At 56.5% G+C, this 25,970-nt stretch overlaps 1 protein-coding gene across 4 annotated transcripts in view; it reads left to right on the plus strand.

Annotated features, from left to right (window-relative positions):
• The window catches only part of CXXC5 (CXXC finger protein 5), a 35,017-nt gene extending 9,196 nt beyond the window's left edge, over positions 1-25,821 (plus strand). For 2 of the 4 annotated variants that reach the window (XM_027076559.2, XM_027076560.2), the window contains exons 2-3: positions 22,197-23,278; positions 24,796-25,821. In XM_027076559.2, coding sequence (XP_026932360.1) covers positions 22,361-23,278; positions 24,796-24,840 — 963 coding nt within the window. In that variant the 5' untranslated portion in view covers positions 22,197-22,360 and the 3' untranslated portion in view covers positions 24,841-25,821. Of the gene's footprint in view, positions 1-18,013; positions 18,129-22,196; positions 23,300-24,795 lie in introns of those variants that run through there. The other 2 variants (XM_027076561.2, XM_027076562.2) reach the window with 2 other exon arrangements.
• Positions 25,822-25,970: the final 149 nt, after the last annotated feature.

The raw sequence follows: 25,970 nt of genomic DNA on the forward strand, positions 1-25,970 counted from the left end.
CTGGGACTGGCCTAGGGAGCCTGAGAGGTGAGGGGACTGTGGTGGAAGGGAGGAAGCAGTGGGTGGTGAAGACAGGAAGATTAAGCGTGGAGCTTGGCTTGGAACCTGAGAAGCAGGGAGACCAGCCCTGACCTGACGCCTTGTCCTCCCTCTGAGCTGCAGGGTGGAGGTGCAGGTTCACAAACCTCTAGCTACCCACTCTTGTCAGAGCTGGGCTTCCTGACATCTGCAGTGTCAGTGGCTGTGTGTGCCATGAGGGGGTGGCCTGTCTTCCAGGACTAGATTGGCTCTATCTCCTGGCCCATAGCCGCCCCCCCCCCCCCATCCCCACCGCCTTTCCAGTTCCTGTTGATCCTGATGGGAGAGACCCACCCCTTCTGCATGATCCACCTTCTCCAAAGCTAGATGGGGTCTTGGTTAGCTGGGTCCATAACTCCAGTTGAGAGTGGGCTTGGCCCCCTTTCTTCCTGGGAGTGTAAGATCTTGGTGGCCTAGAATTTTTAGTCACAGGAATTTAGAATCAGAATGCTTGGAGCGGAGGGATTCTTTTCAGGATTCTTGTCGTGTTGGGATTCTAGAATCACAGAACCATGAGTTTTACTGCAAAGGAAGCGTGAATGGTCATGTTTCAATCTTGTTTGACGCTAGGGGACAGTGAGGATCTGAGAGGAGGGGCTTCCCTGTGGTGCCCTCAAGTGACATGAGTATGTACCTGAGACAGAAACCCAGGTCTGTCTCTGATCTACCCCTCTTTGGAGATCTGGGCTGGTATGGGGAGTGGGCTGTGTGGGCCCAGTCAGGCAGCAAGGGGGTGCGGCTGGCCTGTAGGCACAGGAGGGGTCCTTGTGGCGGTGCCCACCCACCCGCTGCCCACCCGCCTGCTGCCCACGCTTCCCGAGGCACCAGTGTGAGGAGGAAATGCCGGCTGTTGCTTCCAGCGACAGCCGGCAGGGCCGGGCGGCTTCCCAGCTCCCCCTCTGATTCATGGCCGCCTGCAGCTCCCCCCTCCCCTGGGGGCCTCAGCAGCCCCATCTGTGCAATGGGGAGAGGAGGCTTTACCCCAGAGTCTAACGTCACAAAGGCAATGAATTTGGGGCTCTTTTCAAGATCACCATGATGCTTCGAGAGTGTTGGGAGACCAGCTTGGAATAGCCAGCTGGGCGTTTGGACCCGGAGCATTGAGAAGTTCTGCTTGGAGTCAGTCACCCTAATGCCTCCTATAGTCTGAATTGGTGCTGAATTGGTTCCTGGGGCAGAAAGTGTGGTGGGTGGTAAAAGGAAGAGCACTGGATGGGAGGCTTAGGTCACTGGGCTCTCTCTTGACCTCAGTATACCCATCTGCAAAATGGAGGATGTTATTCAATGAGGTCTTATTCACTGTCAACTCTACCTGGGTATGTGCTGGATGAGGTGCATACTGGGAATGCTGAGGCAAGTAGCAGAGTGGTGGGGCAGGGCGGGGGTCTCTTTGGCTGCAGACATGGGGCGGGAGTATGATTTGGCTGAAGGGGTGGCTCTAGGAGAAGGAATGAGGTAGGGGGGAGATAAGGAGCCTGCCAGCAAGGCAATGTCCAGCGGAAAATCCCAGCCGTTCTCAGGAAGCGTTTCCTCCACCGGTCTCCTGGGAGGGAGGCAAGGCAAGCAGGAAGGCGAGTAGATGGGGGCAAACAAAGCCCCCCAGCCAGTCTGAGTGGAGATGTCCCTGGCCTGGCAGCTAGGCGGGTGTGCCCCTCGCACTGCGGGAGGGCTGGAACGCACCCCCCACCATGCTCTGAAACTGGGCCTGTGGTGGGAGGGCCAGGGCTGCCAGGAGGGGCCGGGCCATAGTCCAGATTTCAAAGCCTTCCCCAGGGGCCTCGTGGTGCCCTCCGCCCTGTCCTGAGCTGCCGCCGCGGGGGTGGCAGATGCTGTTTCATCGGCTGAGGCAAGTGGGAGGCCTCCGGAAGGTCCTCCTGGGAGGTTCCGGGGGGCAGTGGGGGCGTCAGCAGCTGCCGCCCAGCCAGAGCTGGCTCACAGTGGCCTCCCAGGTCCCTGTGTACCCCAGGCTTGGGGCCTGGGGGAAGTGCTTTGGAATTGAGACTGGTCCCCCCTGCCTTTGCCTCACCCACCCCCCCCAACACACACACACACACGCGCGCGCACACACACACACACACACACACACACACACACACACACACTGCCCACCAAGCTTCTTGGCTCTGGCCACCTCCCATCCCTGGCTGTGTCTGCAGAGCCCCCCGGGGAAGGCAGGGGAGGAGGCGCAGTGGGCTCAGAACAGCGGGTGCCCGTGCAGCCAAGTATTTGTGCGAGCTGTCAGAGACAGACAGGCATGTGGGGAATTTGGTGCGTGTGGGGCTGGGGGAAGCAGCCGGGTGGGCAGGCAGGCAGGGAGGGAAGGTGGGGGTGCCTCCCCCGCCTGTTGAACCCTGCAGAGACCACTGTTTTCCCCAGCCCCAAACCAGAAGGTATGTCAGGCACTGTCTTCCTGCCTGTACCAGTGCAGTGAGACTATGACCCTTGCTAGGGTCTGATATGGTGCTGACACTGGGGAAGGGGGTGCCATGTTGAGTGTTGGAGCCTGGGAGAAGCTGTCTGGTGAAGTGTGGAGCCAGGCAGGAATGCGGGTTGTGCCCGACTCTGGCCTCCAGGAAATAGCAGCTGTTATGCTCCCATGTACCCCCGCCACCAACCCCCCTGCCCCCAAGCCTGGCACAACTTGTTTCCTGGCCAGGGTCCGGCTGGGGCAGATTGGAGGAGCCTGGTATTGCCCAGTCTGGGCAAGGAACAGGCTGGGTGGAAGGGGCCATGTTTATAAGCCTACAGGTACTTGGGGTGCTGGGGAGGGGCTTCCCCCAGACATTCTTTTGCGAAAGCAGGTTGGAGTCACTTGGATGAGGGGAACTTGGCCCTTCTTTCCCTGGACAGAGACCCCAATTTAGTCCCCTTTGGGGTCTGCTCTCCAGTAGTGCCTATTAGGCATGTTAGGGCCTAGAGTTGAGTAATACTTGATGTTTCATATCTGAGAACTCAGAGAGGGGGCTACACTGGCCCAAGATCCCATGGTGGGCTCCCCAGCCTTCTCTCTACCCTCATGTGGGTGGGGCCAATGGGGAAGAGGTGAACATTGGGGGTTTGCTGGGGTGGGGGGACTATATTTAGTCCTGCAGAGCCAGGGGGCCCCTGGGAGCAGCTGTCAGTGGGGGGACAGACAGAGGCCTGGAGCTGCATTTAGTCTGGACAGAAATATCCTCCCCCCACCCACCCACCCACTGGCTGGGCGGCCAGGCTGCGGGCTTGTCCCCTGAGGGGCAGCTTGCCTGGGCCTGGCGGCCGGCGGGACAGGCAAGATGACCCGATAGGCTTTTCCCAGCTCAGGTTTCGATGAAACAGGAACCGGAGCCACAGCCTGGGCTGTGGGGGCCAGGGCAGCCGGAGCCTAGGGGGCCAGGGCGGCCTCCCCCTACTCCCCCCTTCTCCCTGTGGTGCAGCCTCCCATTCTCTGAGGCCTGGGGAAGAGGCAGGTTATTTATCAAGCCAGCCTCCCTGCCGTGTCTGCCTGCGCCTCCCCCCACCTTGCCTCCCCCAACCTTGCCTCCCCCCCCCCCCCCCCGACTCTTGTGCTGGCGGCCATGAGCCTAGCAGAGCAGGGTGAGCTGGGCGGGCGGGCAGGCGGCAGGATGAGCTCAGGAGACGTGAGTCACCCCATCCCTAGCAGCCCCACGAGGCCCTGCGGCCTTGCAGGCAGAGCGCACTCACGCACTCCTCACACGGCACACCCAGGGGCACACGCTTGGGACAGACACATTTCACTCAGCACACGTAGTTCCACAGGACCCAGCACATACAACCAATGCACACAGTGCGGTCCTGGTCACCTAATCTGTGGACGCTTACAGTCACAGCCCTGGCTTCTGGCATGTACACATGCTGGCACATACGTAGTCACACGTGGGCGTGCTGTACCCCTGGGAGGACCCCAGACACCGCTGCAGTGAAGTTGTATGTCTGCTCCATCTTCAGGACACAGCCCGCAACCACATGGTCCCATAGAATCGGGCCAGGAGCACTGACACAACAGAACCTGGCATGTGTGCCCACACATGTGTACACACACACACGCAAACACACATGATACAGTTGAGGCACCACTTACCCAAATGACCATTGGCCAATGTAGAGTCACCTGAGTTCTGTAAGGTAGGTGTGAGAAGGGAGGTGTTTTCTCCCATCCCCCAGGCTGGCTTGGCTTTCTCTAGGGGAAGAGGCCCAAGTGTCAGGCTTGGAAATGTTAAACCCACCCTGACCTCCAGGATGAAGTCTGACCCCGGTAGAGCAGGTTGGGTACAAATGGGGGAGAGATACAGAGGTAGCCAGGAAGAGGAAAGATCTGGAAAAGAAAAGCTGTGGAAGATATGTTTTTCTGGGAGTGCCGAGTGGCCAGCTGCTGCCCCACTCAGCGGGCAGGTCCTTGGGAGTTTGGGGGTAGCAGAAATTGGGGGAAGAGACCCCCTTGTTCTAGTGAGCTGTGCCCCAGGAGCCTGCCTGCTCACTCTGGCACCCGCTTTCCTCAGTTCTTTTGGCTCCCAAATCTCATCATCTCCCCCACCTTGCAACTGGTACCCTGAGATTTAGAATTCAGACAAATTTCCTGGTTCTTAGTCTACTGGCCTACAAAATGGGTACAGAGTTGACCTGAATACCAGGAGCGGCTGGGCTGCTGGATTGGAGGGATGCCCTCAAGGAGCCTGTAAGTTTCTGCTGTGCATTGGGTCTAGGGCTTGCCTTCCCTGGACTGGGCAGAACTGGGGGCATGTCTGTTTTTCATATACTGAAAAACACCTGTTTTCAGATTAGAGAATTGAGTCTGATGGGTCTGACTTCATGGTCATGAAGGGCTTTAGACACAATCACCCAGCACCCAGACTACAGATCATTCTGGCTCTACAAGGTTGAGAGAGCCCAGAAGGGGTCAAGAGGAAGGTGGCTGTAAGGTCTTGGGCCCAGGCTAGCTCCCATCTCCTGGCCACACAGATCTCCCTCATAAAGGCCTAGACAGTGGTCAGGGAGGGAAGGAGGGGCCCAGGCATTCTGAAGTAAACAAACAGCAATGGTCAGTCAGGAGTCCTGAGCCATGGACTCGAGTGGGACAGGCCTGGGCTCCAGACTTGGCTTGGTCACTGCCTGCTTTGCAATCATGGGCCACTCTGACCTCACTTTTGCCACCTATAAAATGAGTATGGACCTTATCTCTGTGTCTCAAAGCTATGAGACCTGAAATAGATAGTGGGGTGTGGTTCTCACTATGTCTCACCTGGATCTCCAGGTGAATCCAGACCTCCTCCCGAACTGACTGCTCCACCAAAGCTGGCATTTTCCTGGGAGTGGTACCCCACCACAAGGACTCCTTAATTAGACTATCTTGGATTCAGCCTTCTTTAGGGCTGTTCTCAGGGAACGCTAAGGTGTGGGAGTGTAGAGGCTGACCTTGGGGCCACAGGGAGGGGGAGGCATGGGAATGGGTTGGACCCAGGGAGAGGAATGTGGGGTCCTTGGGTGTCTGGACATCCCTGGGGGCTTTACAACATGGGAGGAAGCAGAGTCAACCATAGATCGACTTCTATGGATTGAATAGATATGAGTCTATGCATTCTCAGTTCCCCAACCCACCAGTACACAACAAGGCCACAAGTTAGACTCAGCAGGGACTTACAGGTGGCAAATAGGTTCTTTGCAGGGTGGTGAGGGGCTTGGCAGACACCTGTGTGAATGCACTGTTGGGACCACTGGAGACAGAAGTGCTGACATAGAGCAGGCCGGGCTGGGGGCCCAGGGAGGGAGGAGGAAAGGTTGGCAGGAAGTATAGATGCGTTCTTCCTGTGGCCAGAAAAGGCAATGCAGGCCTGGACAGCTGAGTGCTGCCCTCTCTATAGACTTCAGACCTCTACCAATGTTCATCTCTCTTTGTTCCTTCAGGTAAGAGGGCAGGGGAGAAATGATCTCCATGGGGCTGGGGAACTGAAGCACAAGGGATTGGCTCAGATTCAAAGGCAAACAGTGACAGAACTGGGGCCACAACCTAGGTTACCCAGCACTCCTGGCTTGAGCTGTTCTTGACGCTCTTGTACTGGCTGATGATGGCAGTAAAAATAATACAGCTGTCATTTGTTGAGCACCTTCTGTATGCTGGCCCTGCACTGAGAACTTCTGTCCTCTCTAGGACCCTGACGAGGGTGGGGCTGTCATCCTGTGCGCTTTACAGACCATGGAATGGGCTGAGCAAGGTCAAGCAACTTCTCTGAGGCCATCTAGAATGTGAGCTGTAGATTGGGAGAAGAAGCCCGATCCCAAAGCCCACTTGGACACTTTCATGGTCTGAAACTGTGCTTCAGGGCAGGGGGGGTCCTACCCATCCCCATAATCACATGACAAGTAATGTTTCTGGTTGGGCCATCCTCTTCCCCACCTGTGCCCAGCTCCATGACTGTCCTAGGGCCCTCTGCTATCTCAGGGCACTCCCCAGGTTTGGACACAAGGGCCTTGGGACTGCTGACTCCTTAGGCCTGGGAAGAGTGAGCCCTGTTGACTCTGGCTTCTGCAAGGGTTGTGATTCACTGGGACTGGGGTAGAAGACCAGGGGATGCACCGGGGAGCAGATTGGTGCCCTTTACGGTTTCGGGGATATCCTTGCACACAAGTTCTGGGAAATTCAATTGCTGTGCTTGTGGGAGCCGCCTGGAGTCCTGGTCAGGGTCACATACCTCCTGCATCCCCCAGCCTCCCACCTTCCTGGGGGCTCCTTTCCCTTCTAGGGAGCCCTGCATGGAGTAGTCGAGAAAGTGCCCTTGAGTTAGAGATATCTAATTCTGTACACAGGGGCAGCCAGAGCAGTGACCCCCCACCCCCAGTCAGTGTGCCAGTTAGCCAGCGAGAGCACCAGGCACAGTGTGGCCCTAGGTCAGGACTCAGTAGAGGTCACTGAGTCAGGTTTTTGTTCTGGAAGTTGGTATTGGCTTCAGATGGAGGAGGAGATTCTCTGGGTTTAGGGTCCTGGGCTATGTGGCAAGTCACTTCCCCTTTCTGGTCTCAGTTTCTACATCTGTGAAATGACAGACAGTCTGCTGAACACGTTCTCTGGGGGAGGGGTAAGTCAGTCAGACACACACCCACATGCCTTCAGCTGGTGTTCCCAGGTCCCCCAGGCCCAGTGTTCCTGTAGCCCTCACACTGGCCACCGGATCCAGGAGGAACAAGGCAGGCTCTAGAATTGGGCAAGCCTGGATTTTATTTTTTTTATTTTTTATTAAAAAAATTTTTTTTTATGTTTATTTATTTTTGAGACAGAGAGAGATAGAGCCTGAACAGGGAAGGGTCAGAGAGAGAGGGAGACGCAGAATCTGAAGCAGGCTCCAGGCTCTGAGCTGTCAGCACAGAGCCCGACGCGGGGCTTGAACTCACGGACCATGAGATCATGACCTGAGCCGAAGTCAGGCACTTAACCGACTGAGCCACCCAGGCGCCTCAAGTCTGAGCCTCAGTGTCTTCATCTGTGAAATGGGTGAACCTTGGTGCTTACTTCTGGGTTACTACTGTGAGGATAAAACAAAGTGTGGACAGAGCACCTGGCACAGACTCTGTCGATGGTAGTGACAGTGGAACCCTGACGAATACCCCGAGCTGTCCTCCTGGTTGCTGTCCCCCGCCCAACCTTGGTCTCAGGGATTCTGGGAAGGAGACAGTGCCAGTCTGCTGGCTCAGCCGGCTTGGCCACTGACCTTCAGAGCACCCAGGCTGTCAAGGCCGCCCGCCTGCCCGCCCGCCCGCCTCCCTACCTGCCTGCCTGCCTGCCTGCCGGGCGGGCAGGGAGGGGCGCCAGCCAGCTCTTCGCCTGATGCTACCCGCCCCTGCTCCCACTCTCCTCTTCCTCTCTGCGCCTGTGTGTGAGCTAATTAATCTCAGCCCCTTTGGGAAATTAGAACGCTGCAGCCGCGGCCTCCTCAACCTCGCAGTGCCTGTGCTGCTACTGGGCCCTGCCAAGACCCACTGTGGTTTGGGGGCATGGGGTGGGGGGTGGGGGAGCAGGATGAGCTGGGCAGGTGTGAGTCTCCCTGAGCGCCCCCCCCCCCCCCATCCTGACCAGGGAGCTCTGGCTTTCTAGCTTCCTCCCCTTCCAGACAGCATCCATAAGGACATCAGGCAATTGCTTCGCTGGGTGAAACTCAACCCCCAGCACCTCCCTACACTGGTCCTGGGGCTGGTATGGTCATCCCTCACCCCACGTTCGATCTCGTTGCGGGGTCCTGTTGCCTGCCCAGTTCAGGCTGATGCAGATAGATGTAATTATGGAATTTTGCTTGGGAAATTAATTTGAAAAAGTTAATTAATTGGTGGTTCCGGAGGTGGCAGGCTCCACGCCCAGCCAGTCCTACTGACGTCAGTGCTGACCCGCCTGAGACGTGCAGCTTCCTGGGCAGGCTGGGGAGAGGGACCCCAGTGACCTGATTGGGCAGTCCTGGTGCAGGCAGAAGCACAGTGAGGAGGAAGAGGCAGACTAGTATCCTCACCCAGTGTTGGCACATGGAAAGTGTGTGTTGACTGGACGTGCTAGATGAACTTGGGCATCCTGAGAACTCCGCCACTTGTTAGCATGTTCAACAAACCATTGTCAAGCTTCTGTATACCACACCCAGTGTCTCAAGTGTCCATAGCCAGCATAGACAGCTGAATGTTTTGTCCACTTCTTATAAATCTCTTTTCTCAAAACCTCTAAACGTATACCCAAAGGCTTTTCTAAAGGGTTCAAGGGACATTATAGATCCATTGTGCAGATGGAGTAACTGAGGCCCAGAGAGGATGTGACTTGCCCATCTTTTAAGCTCTGTCCTCCAGCAGGATGGCTTAGGGGGTGTATAAAGCTTAGGCTTCTTCCCAGGGGAGGAATACTTCCACGGGCAGCCCCCTTCCAAGTTCCAAGTGACAGGGGCCTTAAAGTTGGCTCTGTTCCCTAAGGAGAGGGCCAGAGAACGTGGCCAGCCCCCAACCCTGGCTCCCCTGGTCCTGTTGTGTCTCCTGCCCCGACCCCACTATCAGACATGTATGTTGCCCTGTGTGTGCATGTAGGGGCTTCCTCCACCACCCTACCTAATCCTCAAGATGACCTAGCTGGCTGAGGCAGGAGCCTCCTGCCCCGGGGCTCCCTTTGGTACATAGAGACCCCATTTCTAGTACCTCCTGGCAAGGGCCCCTGACCAAGTTCTAGTGTCTAGAGGAGTGTGGGCTCAGTAAAGTCTTTGTCCAGACTATGGAAGGGTAAGGGCTGGGGCAAGAGGTAGCCATCTATAAAATAGGAGAATGAGAGCCAAGTGGACCGTTAGGACAGGTCAGGGATAGTGACTTGCAGGAGGTCAGCAAGGTGAGGAACTTGGGCTTTCAAGAGGTTTGGACCTGCATTCTTCCAAGCTGTGTGGCTTGGGCAGGTTCCTCAGCTTTTCTGAGATACTTTCCTCATCTGTTAAATGGGATGATCACATAGGCCACTCAGAGTGCTGTGGTGAAGCACAAGGTGGTAGAATCACTTGAGGTGTCTGGCCTTGGCACCAGGCCGGGTGGGAGAACAGGGAGCCAGTGGGACTGTGCTGGTCCCAGGGCCTGAGAAAGCCCACAGGGTTTTGGAAGGGAATCTGGTGCATGTGGTTGGACCGAGGAACTGGAGGACACAAGAGGAGGTGATACTTGTGGGGCATCCAGGGGCCAACAGCTTGCAGCCCAGAGCCCTGGGGCCCTCTAGGGGGAGTCATTCCGTACAGCATCACTCCCAGATTTGTTTAGCACGTTCCCTCAGGACGTTCCCACGACCCAAATGGGACCTGCAGTTAATTGTGTAGGCCTCACCTGATAGTTGTTCAGAATAAAAGTGACCATCATGGACAGGCTGAGCTGGGCACTTTGCATCCCACAGCACTCTGATGTGGTCTGTACTGAATTTCTTCAAGGCCTGACTTGGAGGCTTGGGTTTAAGCAGGCCATACCTATTCCCTGAGCATCCTGTGTAAGCTGGGTATAGGGTCAAAAGGGAGAAGAAGCTTCTTCAACCCACCTTCCCTCCACGAAGCTCTATGGTACTGCCTTCCAGCTCGTTAGACCATTGGCTGAGTGTTCAGGGCTCTCTGCACAGACTGTTAAACATTCCTGTGAGTGTATCTGTCCATAGGTGCCATATATAGCACCCTAGACTGGGAGCTCCTTGAGGGTGGGGTCCATGGCATCTCTCTCTGTATCCCATGCCTAGCACAGAGTTAGCTCTAAATAGGATAGGGCTGTTTTCCTATTTTGTAGGCAGACAAGTTAAGGCTCTGTGAGGACGTTGCTCAGCCAAGGTGAACACAGCCTTTTGAGGGGCAGAGCTAACCTGGCCCAGGTGGGTGTGGGGCTGCTGGTGCCCTCCTGGGGACCTTGTGTGGGCCTCACTACCTTCCCTGACTTCCCTGGGGCCTGCAGCTCCTGATCCACTTGGCGGGCAGTGTTCCCAGTATCCAGGCTTAAGCCCTGTGCTCCCAAGAGTGGGGAGTGAGGAATTCTGGCATCAGAGTGTCAGAGGGCAGATCTTAATCTCTCCAAGCCTCAGTTTCTTCATCTGTGAAATGGGGATCTTGGTACTTCTGCCTGGTAGAGCTTGGGGGTGGGGGAGTGGTTACAAGAAATAATGCATGTGTTCTTAGCTCCATGCCTCCTTAAGTGTTCCGCCATGGTTATTATTATTGTTGACACTGTTACTGTGTTACCATTACATTATTATTCTCGCTCTCCGGGCCCCAGCGGCTGCGGTGGCTTTGGGCCTGGACACAGAGCTCTCGTCTGCAGAGAAGGAGTTACAGTTTCTAATTAGTGCCCCAAGGAGAGGGCCTAGGTTTTTATTTTTTCTGGAGGATCCCACCTGCCCAAGGCTTCCCCAGCCCCTGTCATACCCTCCCCAGCCTCAGGTAGGGGGCCTGGCTCCAGGCAAAAGCCTCCCCAAATTTCCCCTGCCACTCCCCCCGCCTCGCAGACCTCTGGGGCCATGAATCATTTATGAGGCAAAAATGAAACCAATTAAGGACAAACTTTGAAAGCCTCTAATTGCTGCGCCTGGTGGCACCGGGGAATGAGGGGAGGCAGGCCTGCTCGGTGCGGAATCTCCTTGGCCCGGTCCTTCCCAGGCCGCCTGTCCCACAGCGTCTCAGGGCGCCGCGTCCTCTCGGCTCCCCGCCGCCTCCCGGCCGGCCGCGAACGTGCCTGCGCGGCTCTGGCTGCTGCGTCTGCCGCCCCGGCGCCCGGTCGGGTCCCAGGCCGACTAATTAGGCCCGGCTCCCCTCCCCGCGCCGCCCGCTCCAGGCCCGAGGTGATGGCGGCTGTTCCTGCCGTTCTGGGGCCTGTGCCCCAGAGCTGGCCGCGTTTCTCGGGGCGGGAGCCAGCTCGGCTCGCCTGGCTTAACCCAGACGAGCCCAGGACGCCCTGTCCCTGAACTGGGAGGCTGGGGCTCCCCACGCCCCCACAGTGGGGTACAGGCGAGGGTAGGCTTCCGTCGGTGCTGGGGCACATGGTTGGACAGTGCCATTCAGTTTCAGGCAGAGCCGCTCTGCTCAGCACAGCAAGAGTGGAAGGAGCCGGAGCTGGAGGGGGGGGGGGTGTGGGGGGGGGGTGGCTGATGAGAGGGAAGCTGGGAGATGCAGGGCAAGGGGTAGGGCGGGGTATTGAGCTCCTGAAGTGTTGCAGCGGAACCCACCTCTTCCCCTCAGCTTTGTCAGGAACACAGTGACCTAATGCAGATTCCTTAGCCTTAGTTTCCCTGTTTGTAAATTATCAGGACTGACCAATCTTCTCCTGATTCGAGATTTGAGGAACTGGGCTTTATATCCCCTACTTCCCTCTCTTGTGAGCTCTGGGAGGGTGGAGGTCAGGGTCTGGAGTATGGACCCAGCAGGGCCTGCCTCACTGCCATGAGCTCTGGGCACGGGTGACCAACCTGCTCGCTGTGCTGAGGGCCAGGCAGGCCCTGGGCACTCAGGCACGTTGTTTGCTGAAACCAAATTTCTGTGCTTGTGTTTTTCCATAATTATATTAGCAGGTGGGATTTTTCCTCGGGGAGGCAGTGGGAGGGGGAGCGCCATGGCAGTGTCCCCGCCTGCTCTGAGCGTGAGCTCACACTCAGCTCTGCCCGCCCGCCTGTAATGATTTTTTAATTATGCAGCCAGTGCTCGGAATTGTTAATCCGCCTCCAGCCCAGCATCCCCTCTTGCAGCTCACACCCCAGCCCCTCACTGGTGTCCCCAGAGTGGTGGTGCCCAGCCGGGTGTCCATCACCGATGCTTAAAGTCCCCACCACAGTGAGAAAGAGGTTAGGCAGAGAGGGCCGCAGGGGTAACTCTGCTCCATGTGCATGTGACAGAACTTGGTGGTGGTGGGGCCTGTGGCTCTCTTTGTCCTCCTTCCCTCCTTTAGCCCCAGCATGGCTTGTACCATGGCTCCAGGATAGCTGTGGCTCTGGACAGGGACAGAGGAGGGATCAGTGCTCACCCCTGAGTGATTTGGCCACACCCATTTCAGAGACATTAGCCCCACTCTCCAGCCTTGTGTGACCCCAAGGACACACACAAGTATGATCTTTGTCTCTGTCACACACACAGTCACACTCTGCTTCCCTTCCACTCAGACTCACAGCTACACAAGCACAATAGCATGCTCTGTGTTTCTCACACACATAGCCACACCTGAGGACCAGGGTGCCCTCAGGAGACCACATAGCTGCCTCCTGTGGCCTACAGTGCCCTGCCCCCACTCCCTTGCCTTCATACCTTCCACCCCCACCCCCTAACTGGGATGCACTCTGAGGCCTTCCTTCTCCCACCGGGTGCAGTGGCTGCCTGTTGTGGCTGGGCCTGCCTGGACATCCATCGACCTGGCCTGGGGGAGGTGGCGGGGGTGGGGGCTGTTCTGCAGCACCGTGGCGGCGGCTCCTCTCCAGGCGCCCAGCTGTGGCATCTGTCAAGGTCAGATAGCGACTCCGGAACCAGCCGGCTCGGCCCCATGGCCCCTCTCGCCTCATTATTTTTGTGTTCCGGGGCTGCGGCGACACCTCCCTCCTTCCTCCTCAGCCTCCTGCCTCATGCCTGCCTCCCCCACGCCTCTGCAGGGAGGGCCTGCGGTCTGGGGGCTTTTGTTTTCCAGTTTTTTCCACGCTCAGGCCAGGCAGGCTGGGTGAGACGCTGGTCAGAGCTGTTAAGTCTTGAACAACAGGCAAGGAAGGTGCCTCCCTCGTGACTGGGACAGGCTTTCGGCTAGTGGAACCCTGGGTTGGTTTCTCAGGGGGACAAACTGAACGTGGGTGGAACCCAACCCCCACCAAAGCTCAAGCACACCTGTGTGTAGCTTCCTGTTTCCATAGGGGCCCCAGCACCTGGCACCAGTTCCTGTCTGCACCATCCCCATTCCAGTCAGGCCCCACATTCACATCTCAGAACCCCTAGAGGCCCTGATACAATTCCGTGTGTGCACATGCACACAAACACACTGGTATACACACGGCGGCAGTGTGTTGACACTCATGGGCCAGAAGAACCCACAAACATCTACCCGCCACGTAAACCACTATACTGTACACACATGCACACTGAGGCGTATGCTCACATCCACAGATGTAGATAACACACACTCTACTTGTACACACAAGGAGGTAACACGGTCACAGACATTCACCTGTACTGGTTTATAAGCCTCATGTATACATCAGTGTTCACACCCACAGAGTGACATCTTGAGTCTGTGCACTCACACCTGGGCACACCCGGAGTCCCCAGACACACACACTCATGCACACAGCACGCGCAGTATCTGACACACCTCCCAGGTGGATACATGCAGATATCCTGGTCCATAGTGCTGCTCTTCACGATACGCACTCCAGCCAGAGCTCACTCCCTGGGGCCCAGTGTTTCTTGAGCACATTTATACCACCCAGGAGGCATTTGTCCCTGAAATGCTGAAGTGAGCTTGAGGCCTCCCCCTTGATGTGCTCTGTGTGTCCAGGGAGCCCCTGGAGAGTGGGAAATGGTGGTTGACAGATGGACTGTCCTACCAGCCTGGTCAGCCTCTTTATGTAGACCAACCTGGGCCCAAGAACACCAAGATGGAGTGTGACGGGGGCAGGTCCCGGGTTCACATGGTGAACTTGGTGGCTTCTGGCAGAGAGGGCGGCCTCAGGTGGGATGGCCTCTCAGGTTCTGTTTCTGGGTCCCTGGCCACCACCAGCCCCCAGTTAGGGTGTGTAAGTGTTGGGGGAATGAGATGTGGGCAGACTCCAGGCCCCCCAGGGTCTCTGGGGTAGTCCTGGCCATCCACTCACTTCCTCCGCCAGCTGTGGACTGCTGTGACCACCCTTGAGAGGGGGAGGTAGCTGGAGGTTTAGCAGTGACAGGGCCCCCACCCCCCAGGAAACTCAAAACCCTGGGCCAGCCGCGGGTGGCGGGTTGGGGCAGGCACAAAGAGGGCCTCTGTGCGGCCCGGCTGGGCTGCCCACAGGATTCTGGGGGAGGAGGCAGGAGCCGGTTTCCGTCCCATTCTGCTTCCTGCGGAGGCCGCCGGAATGCCCGGAGCTCTGGCCTAGCCTGGCCCGTCCGGCCCACCCGCAGCCCCTTCCCCTGTCTTTTCCTGGGCCTTAGGGTACAGCTGCAGAGTTCTCTGCAACAGTGCCTTCACATGTTTGCCCAGAGCCTGAGAGCCATCCCCCAGAACCCATGGGAAACCTAGGGGGTTCCCCTAGGCTGGGCTGAACTGGACCTCATCCTCCAGCCATAATCCCTCCTTCCATGTCCCTCAGAGCCCTTGGCCAGTGTTGGAGAGCCAGGCCTTGGGGGTCACACAGACCTGGTTTCCAAATCCTGGCTTTGCCACTTATTGACCTTGTGACCTTAGGCAGGTGACTTTACTTCCCTGAGTCTCACCCTGTAAATGGGTGACAATACTAGTTAAAGAGTTACAGAAAGAATTCAGTGAGAAAATGTGTGTAAAATGCTTAGCACAGTACTAGAGTGAGTGTGCGTTATTAGGGTCTGCTATTACGTCTTCTGGGGACATAGGATTGGGAAAGAGCTAGATGCTGCTCTCCCAAATAGGTCTTACATGTGGGGCTTTTTCTCAACCCTATGACCTATTCAAAACCCTTCTCTCCAGTCTTCAGTTTCCCTATCTGCAAATCACATCACAGGCAGATTCAAGTTCTCTGGGATTTAGAGGATGGGAGGGGGTCACTATCTAGAGTCTTTTCTCTGTGTCTCTCTACCTTTTTCCTCGTGGGCCCCTCAGGGATAGTGACTTTTTACAGTTTGGGGTGAGGAATAAGATCCATTCTCCATTTTACAGATGGGAGACTGAGGCTCAGTGTAGGCAAGAGGTTTGGTCAAGTCAACAGGAAGAGACAGGATGGAGCCAGAAACCTAGACTTTAGGACTCTCGTCCCCTACATGGTCCTGTTAACACCCTTGCTCCCCACACACAAGCCCTGGAAAGATAGATCCCCCTCCTCTAATTCCTTGGCCCACTTATGTTGAGCTAGCCTTCCTCGGCTTACCCAGCGGGAGGGAGATCCTGAGTGAGTGAGTGGGTGGGCTCTGATCCCAGGTCGGTGTCAGCTTGGTCATTAGTTTGGGAAACGTTAGTCTAGATCCAGAGGGTCCCAAATGGAGAGGGCATTGCTTTCTCTACATCACAGCTGTTTACCAAACTGCCTGCTCTAAATGGGGCAGTAATCATCTTCCTTCAGAAGGTGTGTAGGAAGATTCAGTGAGACAAGGAATACAGTGTCTGGCACACGGGAAGTCCTCGTTCCTTAACATATTAGCTATTTACCCTCCTGGTTCCATGTGATAGACAGAGAAACACACTCAGAGGCCTTATGCCAAGGTCACACAGAGAGGAAGGACTCTTCTGATCCTTCTGCTCTTCTAGGGAGGGAACCTGGCCTGACAGAGGTACCTGGTAAGGAAGGCTTTGTCTTTATCTGAAGTGTCCCAGATCACTCCCTAGAGCTGCAGGTCAGGGGACACTGCCTGCCTGGGGCCTCAGTGTTCTTGTCCATGAAATGGGCTGACCCCCTCCTCCAGCTGTTTTTTGAGAACTCTGTAAAGGAGAGTAAAGTACCGTGTACTCCTGGGGTCTTCTTTAGCATGTTTCATTCTTCACGTAATGGGGTTTGTGCCTGCCCTAGGTGAAGGGGTCTAAGAGGGTCAGGGGTATGGAGTCAGGGAAACAGAACTGTAGCCCCCTGCTGTCTTTGGTAGTTGGTCTTGCGGGGGTTATTAGTCCTGAGGAAATTCTAGTAGTACTGAGGACATGTCCTACCCCAGGCCATCTGCTGGGTGTTAGCAGTGGTTAGTGTGTACCCGAATGTGTGTTCACCTATAGCTGGATGTGTGCCCTGTGCTCTCTAGCGAGGGCTGCATTTCTCCCAGCCTCCAAGACCACTGTCTCCATGTGCATCTCCTTGGGCCTGAGTGGGGCTTTTTTTCCCCTCTGGAAACTCCCTAGGCTGAATCATGGAAATCAGAGATGCCACCCCCAATCCCGCCCTCCCCCCCTCCCCCAGCTTGCTCAGCTCATCTAAGTTCAACCACCATAGCCTGTGGTCTGTTCTCTTCACCACCACTGCTTTGCCCACCATCAGTCTGTCTGTCCATCTCACCTCCCCTGGAGGCCAAGAAGACCAGCTCCAAAGTTGGTGGAGGGGACATGAAGAGGGTGTAGCAGGGATTTCAGGAGTGCCCATGGAAGTGTGGGGAAGAATGTGAAGAGCCAGAGTGTGCAGGTCTGCAAAGCTGGCCTGCCCAGACGATGGCGGAATGGTGGGCCCTACTGGGCCAGTGCCTCTGGGTCCTGAAGGCCCCTCTGGAATGCAACCTCCTCCAAGAAGCCTTCCGTCAGCAGGTAGGACGGCTGGGAGTCTATTCTAGCCAGCAAAGGAGCAAGAGAGGATTGGCGCCTTGCCCTCAGACTTTGCCCTTGGCAGTGGTGGTGGTGGCGCAACTCTGTAAATTTATTAAAAATCATTGAATCGTACACTAATAAATGGGTGAATTTTATTGTTTATAAACTATGCGGGGCACCTGGGTGGCTCAGTCGGTTGAGCATCCAAATCTTGACTTCAGCTCAGGTCATGATCTCACAGTTCGATGGTTCGAGTCCCAAGTCAGGCTCCATGCTAACAGATCGGAGTCTTCTTGGGATTCTCTCCCTCTCTTTCTGTCTTTCGGTCTCTCTCTCTCAAAATAAATACACTTTAAAAAAAAAAAAAAGAAGAAAGAAAGAAACTATACCTCAGTAAAGCTGTTAAAAAAAAATCCTACCCTTGGCCTCAGCGCCCTGCCCAGTTGGGACTCGGCCAACCTCCCGACCATACCTCGCACCCTCTTCCTTCTTTCTTCTTTTTTTTTTTTTTTTTTTTGAAGCAAACTCTACCCCCCAACAGGGGGATCAAACTCACGACCCTGAGATCAAGAGTCACATGCTGTACCACATGCTCTACCGACGAGCCAGGGACCCTTCTTCCCCTTTTCTTAAGAACTGTTTTCTGGCTCATGTCCCCTTTGGTAACCTCCCCTTGTCTTTAGCTCACAGGCTAGCAGTCCCTTCCTCCAGAAAGGCCTCCAGTGCTCCACTTGGTTGCCTTCCTGCTCTCATTTCATATTGGTTCATGTGACCACTGGCCAAGCTCCTGTGTACTCCTCCAGGGCCGTGCTGGGTCTGTATCCTGCACTGTTTCCCCAGTACCACAGGGCATGGGGCCGCTTTTGGGTAAATGGTAGTGGGATGTGTGCATGTCTCTGTGCAGACAGCGTCATGCCTCCCCCCCAGTGCCCCTTCCCCCATTGCGGTCTGGCCCAAAGGCCTCAGGACAGAGCCCTGCTGGGGATGAATCCTGGCTCACCTGGAGCTCAGGGTGGAGGGAGGGCATTATCATCACCTCTGGTGACTTCATTGCCAGCTGGCATTATGAGGTCAGTAGCCCAGGATTCCAGGTTCCTGCCTGGGCATCTCCAAGCCCCCCAGGTGAAGACACGACACTGGGGTCTGTGACAACTCATCCCCACAACCACGTAGAGGTGACAGGCATGGTAACAACCCTGGAGGGTGGGGGCGGCCTTGGGATTGCTGGGTCACCTTGCCCTGGACTACTTTGTCAGTTGCACAGGTAGAGAGCAAAGGTAATCCCAGAGCAGGGTGACTAACACTTAGATTCTGGGTTCAAATTCTAACGGTCCTGGGTACCAGCTGCTTGACCTTGGCCTGACAGCTTGAACCTCTTTGAGCCTCAATTTCTTCATCTCTCAAATTAATTATTTCTGTTTTGCTGGCCGCTGGCTTCTGGGAGGAGTCGGAAGGAGAGCAGACATGTAAAGCATAAGAGTGCAGGGACTGGTACACAGTAGGTGCTCAATAAATGCTACCTGATAGAGTTAGTTAAGAGACCCTGGGTGTCACTTGTTACTGGGAGCTAGTTGAAGTGGGGTGGGTCTCTGTCTTCTGGTGCTGGCTAGGGCCTGAGAGTAGAGGCAGGGGGCAGTCCCAGTGGCAGGAGAGTGGCCCCAGCTTTGACTTCCTCTCTTCCCAGTTTTGCCAGTAAGCCAGAGCCCATAGGAGGTTGGGCCACAAGGCCAGGCCCTGAGGCCAAGAACCCATTGACCCTCAGCCCTCCTTCCTATCTATCTCTGCTTCCCTGGGCCTGGGCCAGAGTGGGCTGGGGACCACCCACCCCCTGCCTCCCTTTCAGAGCTGTGGGCATATCCAACTGCTTTCTCTTGGTCCTCAGGTCCCCGAGTGTAGGATTCTCTCCCTCAGGGCTGTTTCTATGTCTGTCAGACCCTCAAGTCTTCAAAGCTGGGCTAAGAGCCTTGGATCTCTCTGAGCCCGGGTCCGTCCATTTTCTGCTTCCCATGAAGCTCTGTTTTCTAACCTTGACCCTTTGCCCTGTCCTCTCCAAGTCCCCCTTTCTCTGACCCACCCCTCAAGTTCTCTGTCTCATGATCCTCCCGTAGCACCTGTCTCTGTTCTTCTGCCCCCATGTCCCCCTCTGCCCCCCAGCTCTCCATGACGGGTTACCCCCCCACACCCCCCTCATCCCCCTCCCTCTGGGCTCTGTCCCCACCCGTCAGCCCCTGGTCCCAGCTCCCGGCCGGCCCGGCTCCTGCATGGACAAAGGGGTCCTTTGTGGGCTGACCGCGGCTGGCGGGGCGGCGGGGCGCTGGCTCCGCATTGCTGATGAAACGGAGCCCTTTGTTGTCCCTCCTCAGGCGCAGTATTTCTTTTTGGGGGCTGGATGCGTTCCTGGCAGGGCCGATGATGGATGCGCCCGCCGCCGCCCGCCTGCCCGCCAGCTTTCCCTCCCGCTCATTCCCGCTCCGCTTCAACGCAGCCCCAGCTCCTCCCCTGCTGCCTGGGCACTGCCAGGCCCTTCGTAGCCTGGGAGGGGGTTGCCGTGTGCCTTGCAGTAAAGGACTAGGGCCTGGGAGAAGGTCTTAAGTCCTCCCCTTCCGTGAGTAGGGCAAACAAGCCCTGTGGTCATTGGTCCACTGGGACCAGGGCATCAGCTTTTCCCAGGGTCTAAAGGAGAAGATGAGCCAGGTATAGGGGCAGATTTGGAGCAAGCTTAGGGACCAGGCCTTGGGGACTAACTAGATGTTGGTATCTACCCACTCTGGGGTTTGGGGACAGAATTACCTGTGTGCCAGTCCCCCTTCTGTACTCCCCACCTTCAGTTTCTGTGGCTGACACATCAGTGTTCTGCCTGCAGCACCTGTTTGATGACATATCACGTCGTCTGCTCCATAGCTCAGCATGTCCCAGGACATGGGGGGGCTGGGAGAGGGTAATCCCTGAGGAAGGACAGAAAAATGAAAGATCAGAGAAATTCAAAGAAAGGGCCAGAGATGAACAGAACATGAGGTTTTGTCCCTACCACAAGACTCAGGATGGAGACAAAAGCAGAGAGACTCAGCCAGAGCGCCAGCCCTGAACGCAGGCCCGTGTTGGAGGGAGCTGACTTCTAATTGACCTGCCCGCCCTGTACACAGAGCCAGATCCTGAAGCTGGGAGGAGGGAGGGAGGGAGTAGAGCAAGAGCAGCGTTAATGCAGCTATCGATTTCTGCCACCAGCCAGCAGGCCGCAGAGGCGGGGACACACAGGGGGGCTAGGGCGCAGACTGCTCCCCTCCCCACCTCTCCAACCCAAGGGCTCCTACCTTCTTCTGTCTTCTCCCCTCACCATGTCTGGGGCTGCTGGAGCTTGCTCCGGAGCAGGGTAGTTGAGCTCAGATGGGCAGGGGCAGTTAATTTGGGGTGACAGTCTCTAGCCCTGATCTCACTGGCCCTGGTCTCCAGCACCTAGCCAGGTGTCACTGATGCCCAGAGGGGTACTGATTTCTGAGCGAGGGCCTGAAGAGCCAGCCTGGGCTTAGCCCTCAGGAGGTGGGACAGAACACAGCTATCCTTGGGCATACATCATCCCCTTCCTCTTACTACAACTCTGATCTCTGTGGTACCCCCAGCCCAGCCTGGACACCTTGCCAGGCCCTCCTGGGTTTGTCCTGGTAGAATGTGCCAGCTTGCCCAGCTCTTCCTTACCACCCATCTACCTTCACTAGGAAGGAGCGTTCGTGGGCCAGTGCTCTCTGGGGAGAGGCAGGGAGCGTCTGGCTGTCTGCTGACGCCTGCCATTTTTGACTCACTCAGGAGCCAGAGCTTTTCCCTTTCCTATACGCACTCCTCCTTGTGGCCACTCCTTAGCAGCCCTGCCTGCTCAGGGCCTCAATTTCCCCCTGTGTAAGTGCAGAGGGTTGGACTAGATGACCTCCCGGGACCAGGACCGGCTGAGTCCTGTGACTGGGGGATGGTGGGGTTGCCTGGGGACAAAGATGTATGTGTGCCGGCCCCAATCCTAGGGCGGGACAGGCCCCGCCAGATGTGCGCCTCCCCCTTGAGCCGCCAGCTGCTCAGGCTGGGCCCTCTCCTCCCGCCCTTCTCCCAGGGGTTGCTGGGCCACGGCAGGCAGGCAGGCAGGCAGACAGGGAAGGGATGCGAGAGAGCCAGGGCTGATGAGGAAACGGCCGCTCCATTCCTTCTGGACAGTTCCTCCCAGACCCAAGGAGCCTGGCTGCTCGCTCATAAGCCTTAGCCCTGGGGCCTAAGCAGAGCAGGCTCTGTCCTAGAAAGGGGCACCTCTGAAACATGGATGTGGCCCAAGAACAGGCTCTGCTCCCTGGAGGGTCACACCCACTCGTCCCAGCCTGCACCAGCCAGAGGCCCTTCCTGCCCACAGCCTACCCCAGCTCTGAGCTCTCACTGGGACCTCATCCCAGACCCATCTGGGAGCCAGGCTGGAGCACAGCAGGGAGGCCTGAGTAGAGACAAGAGTGGGGTCTGAGGTAATGATGACTGTGGTTTGAGAGTGAGGAGGAATCGTGTGTTCGATATGTACACAGTGTGTCCCCGCATTCTTACAGGAGAAGGATTGTCCTCTGGCACAGTGCTGCCTGCCCTCTAGCAAGAGGATACATGCTCCTTGAAATAAGGATCCTGTGCGCTATTTGGTAACCCCTGTTAGAGTCACTTTACTTTCCCTGCAGGACTTGTCAGAGCATTGAGATAGATAATCAGTATGTATTAGGAGTTGCCAAATGAGGGCCTAGGAGCAGCTTCCCAGATTTCTGGTCTATACGTTCAAGCTTTGCAGAGGCTGTTCCAACCCCTCTTTGTAGATGGGTCACAGAAGGAAGATGAGGAAGCAGAAGGTGACTCTATAACCCTCTGAGGTTCATAAACATCTCTAGCTCTTCCCTACTACCCCAGCCCAGGAAGAAGTGGCTGCAGATCTAGGCTGTACGGATTCAGGCTGGGCTTCCACCATGATGTTCATTAACCGTAGATCCCTGCTCAGTTCTAAACCTTATGTAAAACGGAGTATTCCTAGCCACTACTTCAAAGGGTGCTTGTGAGTCTGAACTGAAGTAGTACAAATAAAAAATACCTAACCATGTTGGGTCTGGCAGTTAAATAAATGCCCAGTGGGGCTTGTGGTTGTTACTACATGGGGGTACAGTTGTTGGTAGTGGTGGTGACGTTGGGGAAGGAAGTGTTTACTGCTGCCCTGACCCTATACTCTTTTGTCCCGATAGAGAGAAGATCCTTCCACGTGGACACCTGACCATGTGCCTGCCCTGAGCAGCAGGGCCCCCCAGCCATCTCTGTTGTGGGCAGCAGGGCCCGGTGCTCGTCTGTGGACCCCCCGCAGTTGGCAGGCCCCCCCCCCCAGCAGCGGGCTCTGGGCCTCGGCCCCACCATGTCGAGCCTCGGCAGTAGCCCCCAGGACAGTGGTGGCAGCAGCAGCAGCAACAGCAATGGCAGCGGGAGCAGCGGCCCCAAGGCAGGAGTGGCTGACAAGAGCGCGGCGGTGGCCACTGCCACCCCAGCCTCGGTGGCGGATGATGCACCACCCCCAGAACGTCGGAACAAGAGCGGCATCATCAGCGAACCCCTCAACAAGAGTCTGCGCCGCTCCCGCCCTCTCTCCCACTACTCTTCCTTTGGGGGCAGTGGTGGCAGCGGCGGTGGTGGCAGCATGATGGGCAGTGAGTCTGCTGAAAAGGCTGCTGCCGCTGCGGCTGCCGCCTCCCTGTTGGCCAATGGGCATGACCTGGCGGCAGCCATGGCTGTGGACAAAAGCAACCCTACCTCAAAGCACAAAAGTGGTGCTGTGGCCAGCCTGCTGAGCAAGGCAGAGCGGGCCACGGAGCTGGCAGCCGAGGGACAGCTGACGCTGCAGCAATTCGCGCAGTCCACGGAGATGCTGAAGCGCGTGGTGCAGGAGCACCTTCCGCTGATGAGCGAGGCGGGTGCCGGCCTGCCCGATATGGAGGCCGTGGCGGGTGCCGAAGCCCTCAATGGCCAGTCCGACTTCCCCTACCTGGGCGCCTTCCCCATCAACCCGGGCCTCTTCATCATGACCCCGGCGGGCGTGTTCCTGGCCGAGAGTGCGCTGCACATGGCCGGCCTTGCCGAGTACCCCATGCAGGGAGAGCTGGCCTCAGCCATCAGCTCGGGCAAGAAGAAGCGGAAACGCTGCGGCATGTGCGCGCCCTGCCGACGGCGCATCAACTGCGAGCAGTGCAGCAGTTGTAGGAACCGAAAGACTGGCCATCAGATTTGCAAATTCAGAAAATGTGAGGAACTCAAAAAGAAGCCTTCCGCTGCTCTGGAGGTAACGGCGCCTTAGAGGGAGGTGTGTGGGCTCTTGTGTCTGTCTGGCAGTCCAAACCCACCCCCCAGCCCCCCAAACCCGCTTTTCCTACCTGGGCGAGTGGGGGCTGCTCAGCCAGTCCCTGGGCTCTCGGGTTCTAGAGCAGGCTCCCAGACACCAGTTCACTGCCCAAAAAAGTCAGAGCCACATCCTGAGATCTCATTAGGTTGTAGTTTGCAAGGCCAGCATAAAGTTCCAGGAGGGGGCCTAGCACTTCCCAGCCAGGCCCGGGGATCCTGAACCCCCTCCTGGAGTTTTGGGCCAGCTACTGATGTTCCCGTGTAGGTCCAAAGTTGCTGACTTTCAGACATATTCTAACGTTTCCAGTCCATAACCTAGGATGCTGGGGGCTCTTCCTTGTCCCACTTGAGGGGTTCTCTCCTGTGGACCATGTGGCTTTGAGGGGTAAGCCCTTCACTTGCCCCTTCAGAGCCTGGCCTTTCCCCTAAGGCCACCCAAGGATAGAGCGGCCCCCGTGCTCACTGCCCTGCTCTAAGGCCTGGAAGAACCCTGCGTCTAGACATCCAGTTGACAGATTTGGGGTTTCTTGGGGCCCCACAGTCAGTCTGGCTACACAGGTAATGGCCACGGGTCCTACGGGCCTGGAGTGAGGGGGTTGCTGTGATCTTGGGGTGTAGGCAAGGCCTGTCCACCATGGGATGATCGGCTTAGAGCAGGCAGAAGGGTTCCCAAGCTGCTTTCTTTCTCTCCACCCTCGTGGCAGAGCTTGTCCCTGTGCCCCCAGCCGTGGCAGCCTAGCTGTGGTGCCAGGCCTGGGTACAAAAGCATCTTTTCAGCCTGCTGTCCCAGCCCCGGCCCCGCCCCTCTATGAGTGGGCTGGACGCAAATGTTCAGAATGGTTGGAAAACAATAATGGCATCCCAGCCATGGCTACTCCCCACCCCCAAGCCCCAAACCTCATATATCTGCTCTCCTGCCCAGAGAATACACCTCTATGCACACAGAGGCACTCACCTCTCATCTAGTGTAGACACACACATGCGCGCACAAGCGCACACACGGCCCTGCCCAGTACCCAGTCTTACTGTAGGTGCACAGCAAATCCCCTCTCTCCCCACCACACTTCCGGACACACTATACACCGTGGCATCGCTTGAGACACACGTCCGTATGCTTACATGCTCCCTCGACAGAAACATGCACACAGCCCCAGATGCACCAAAGCCACTCGGCGCTTGTAGCCTCTGGACCAGGGGAATGGGTCTTCCTGTTTGGAAGGAGGGTTCCTGGACACAGTGGCTCAGGGGGCCTCAGGGTGCTCCGGGCCCTCCAGCGGCCCAGCGGGTCAAGGCTTCTTCTCTGGCCTGGTCAGGATGGCAGGAACTCCACGGGGTGGCTGCCTTTACTCCATGCCCGTCCCTCCGCCATGAGGCCGTCCACGGGGGAGCGTCTTTGCATCAGGCCCCGCCGGACCCTGACTGAACTCTCTCCTTGTTTTTGTCTCCCGCCCCCGCCAGAAGGTGATGCTTCCGACGGGAGCCGCCTTCCGGTGGTTTCAGTGACGGCGGCGGGAACCCAAAGCTGCCCTCTCCGTGCAATGTCACTGCTCGTGTGGTCTCCGGCAAGGGATTCGGGCGAAGACAAACGGATGCACCCGTCTTTAGAACCAAAAATATTCTCTCACAGATTTCATTCCTGTTTTTATATATATATTTTTTGTTGTCGTTTTAACATCTCCACGTCCCTAGTATAAAAAGAAAAAGGAAAAAAATTTTAACTGCTTTTTCGGAAGAACAACAACAAAAAAGAGGTAGAGACGAATCTATAAAGTACCGAGACTTCCTGGGCAAAGAATGGACAATCAGTTTCCTTCCTGTGTCGATGTCGATGTTGTCTGTGCAGGAGATGCAGTTTTTGTGTAGAGAATGTAAATTTTCTGTAACCTTTTGAAATCTAGTTACTAATAAGCACTACTGTAATTTAGCACAGTTTAACTCCACCCTCATTTAAACTTCCTTTGATTCTTTCCGACCATGAAATAGTGCATAGTTTGCCTGGAGAATCCACTCACGTTTATAAAGAGAATGTGGATGGCGCCGCGTCGAGAAGCCCCTCTATCCATCCACATGTGCAGAGCTGCGGCGAGGAGCTCACAGAGGGGGAGGGAGCAGCCCACCCACCCCTGGGCCCAGGCCAGCCATGCTGCACTCGCGGTACCCAGAATGGGATCCCCCCTACCCCGACAATGATGATTTTGCAAAAATGAAAGTTCTGTTCCTTTATCCATTGAGATCTGGGGAGCCCGTGTCTCAATATTTCCGATCCTGGCTACTTCCCTTAGAGAAAATAAGTCCTTTTTTTCTGGCCTCGCTGATGGCAACAGAAGAAAGGGCTTCTTTGCGTGGCCCCCTGCTGGTGGGTGTGGGTGCCTGGGGGGGCCCCCTTGCCCACGGCCAGCTTCCTGCTGATGAACATGCTGTTTGTATTGTTTTAGGAAACCAGGCTGTTTTGTGAATAAAACGAATGCATGTTTGTGTCACGAAGCACCGATGGCTTCTTGCTCTCCGGTTTGGGGGGCTGGCTTGGGGGCTGTCGCTGGGCAGGGGTTGTCTGGAGCCACCTTGAGAAGAAAGAAGGATGGCTTGGGGACATTTAGAGTGGGGATCTCTTGGGTACTGAGGCCCTGTGGTAC

Source organism: Acinonyx jubatus, chromosome A1 (genome assembly GCF_027475565.1).
Source record: "Acinonyx jubatus isolate Ajub_Pintada_27869175 chromosome A1, VMU_Ajub_asm_v1.0, whole genome shotgun sequence".
NCBI classification, from domain to species: Eukaryota; Metazoa; Chordata; class Mammalia; order Carnivora; family Felidae; genus Acinonyx; species Acinonyx jubatus.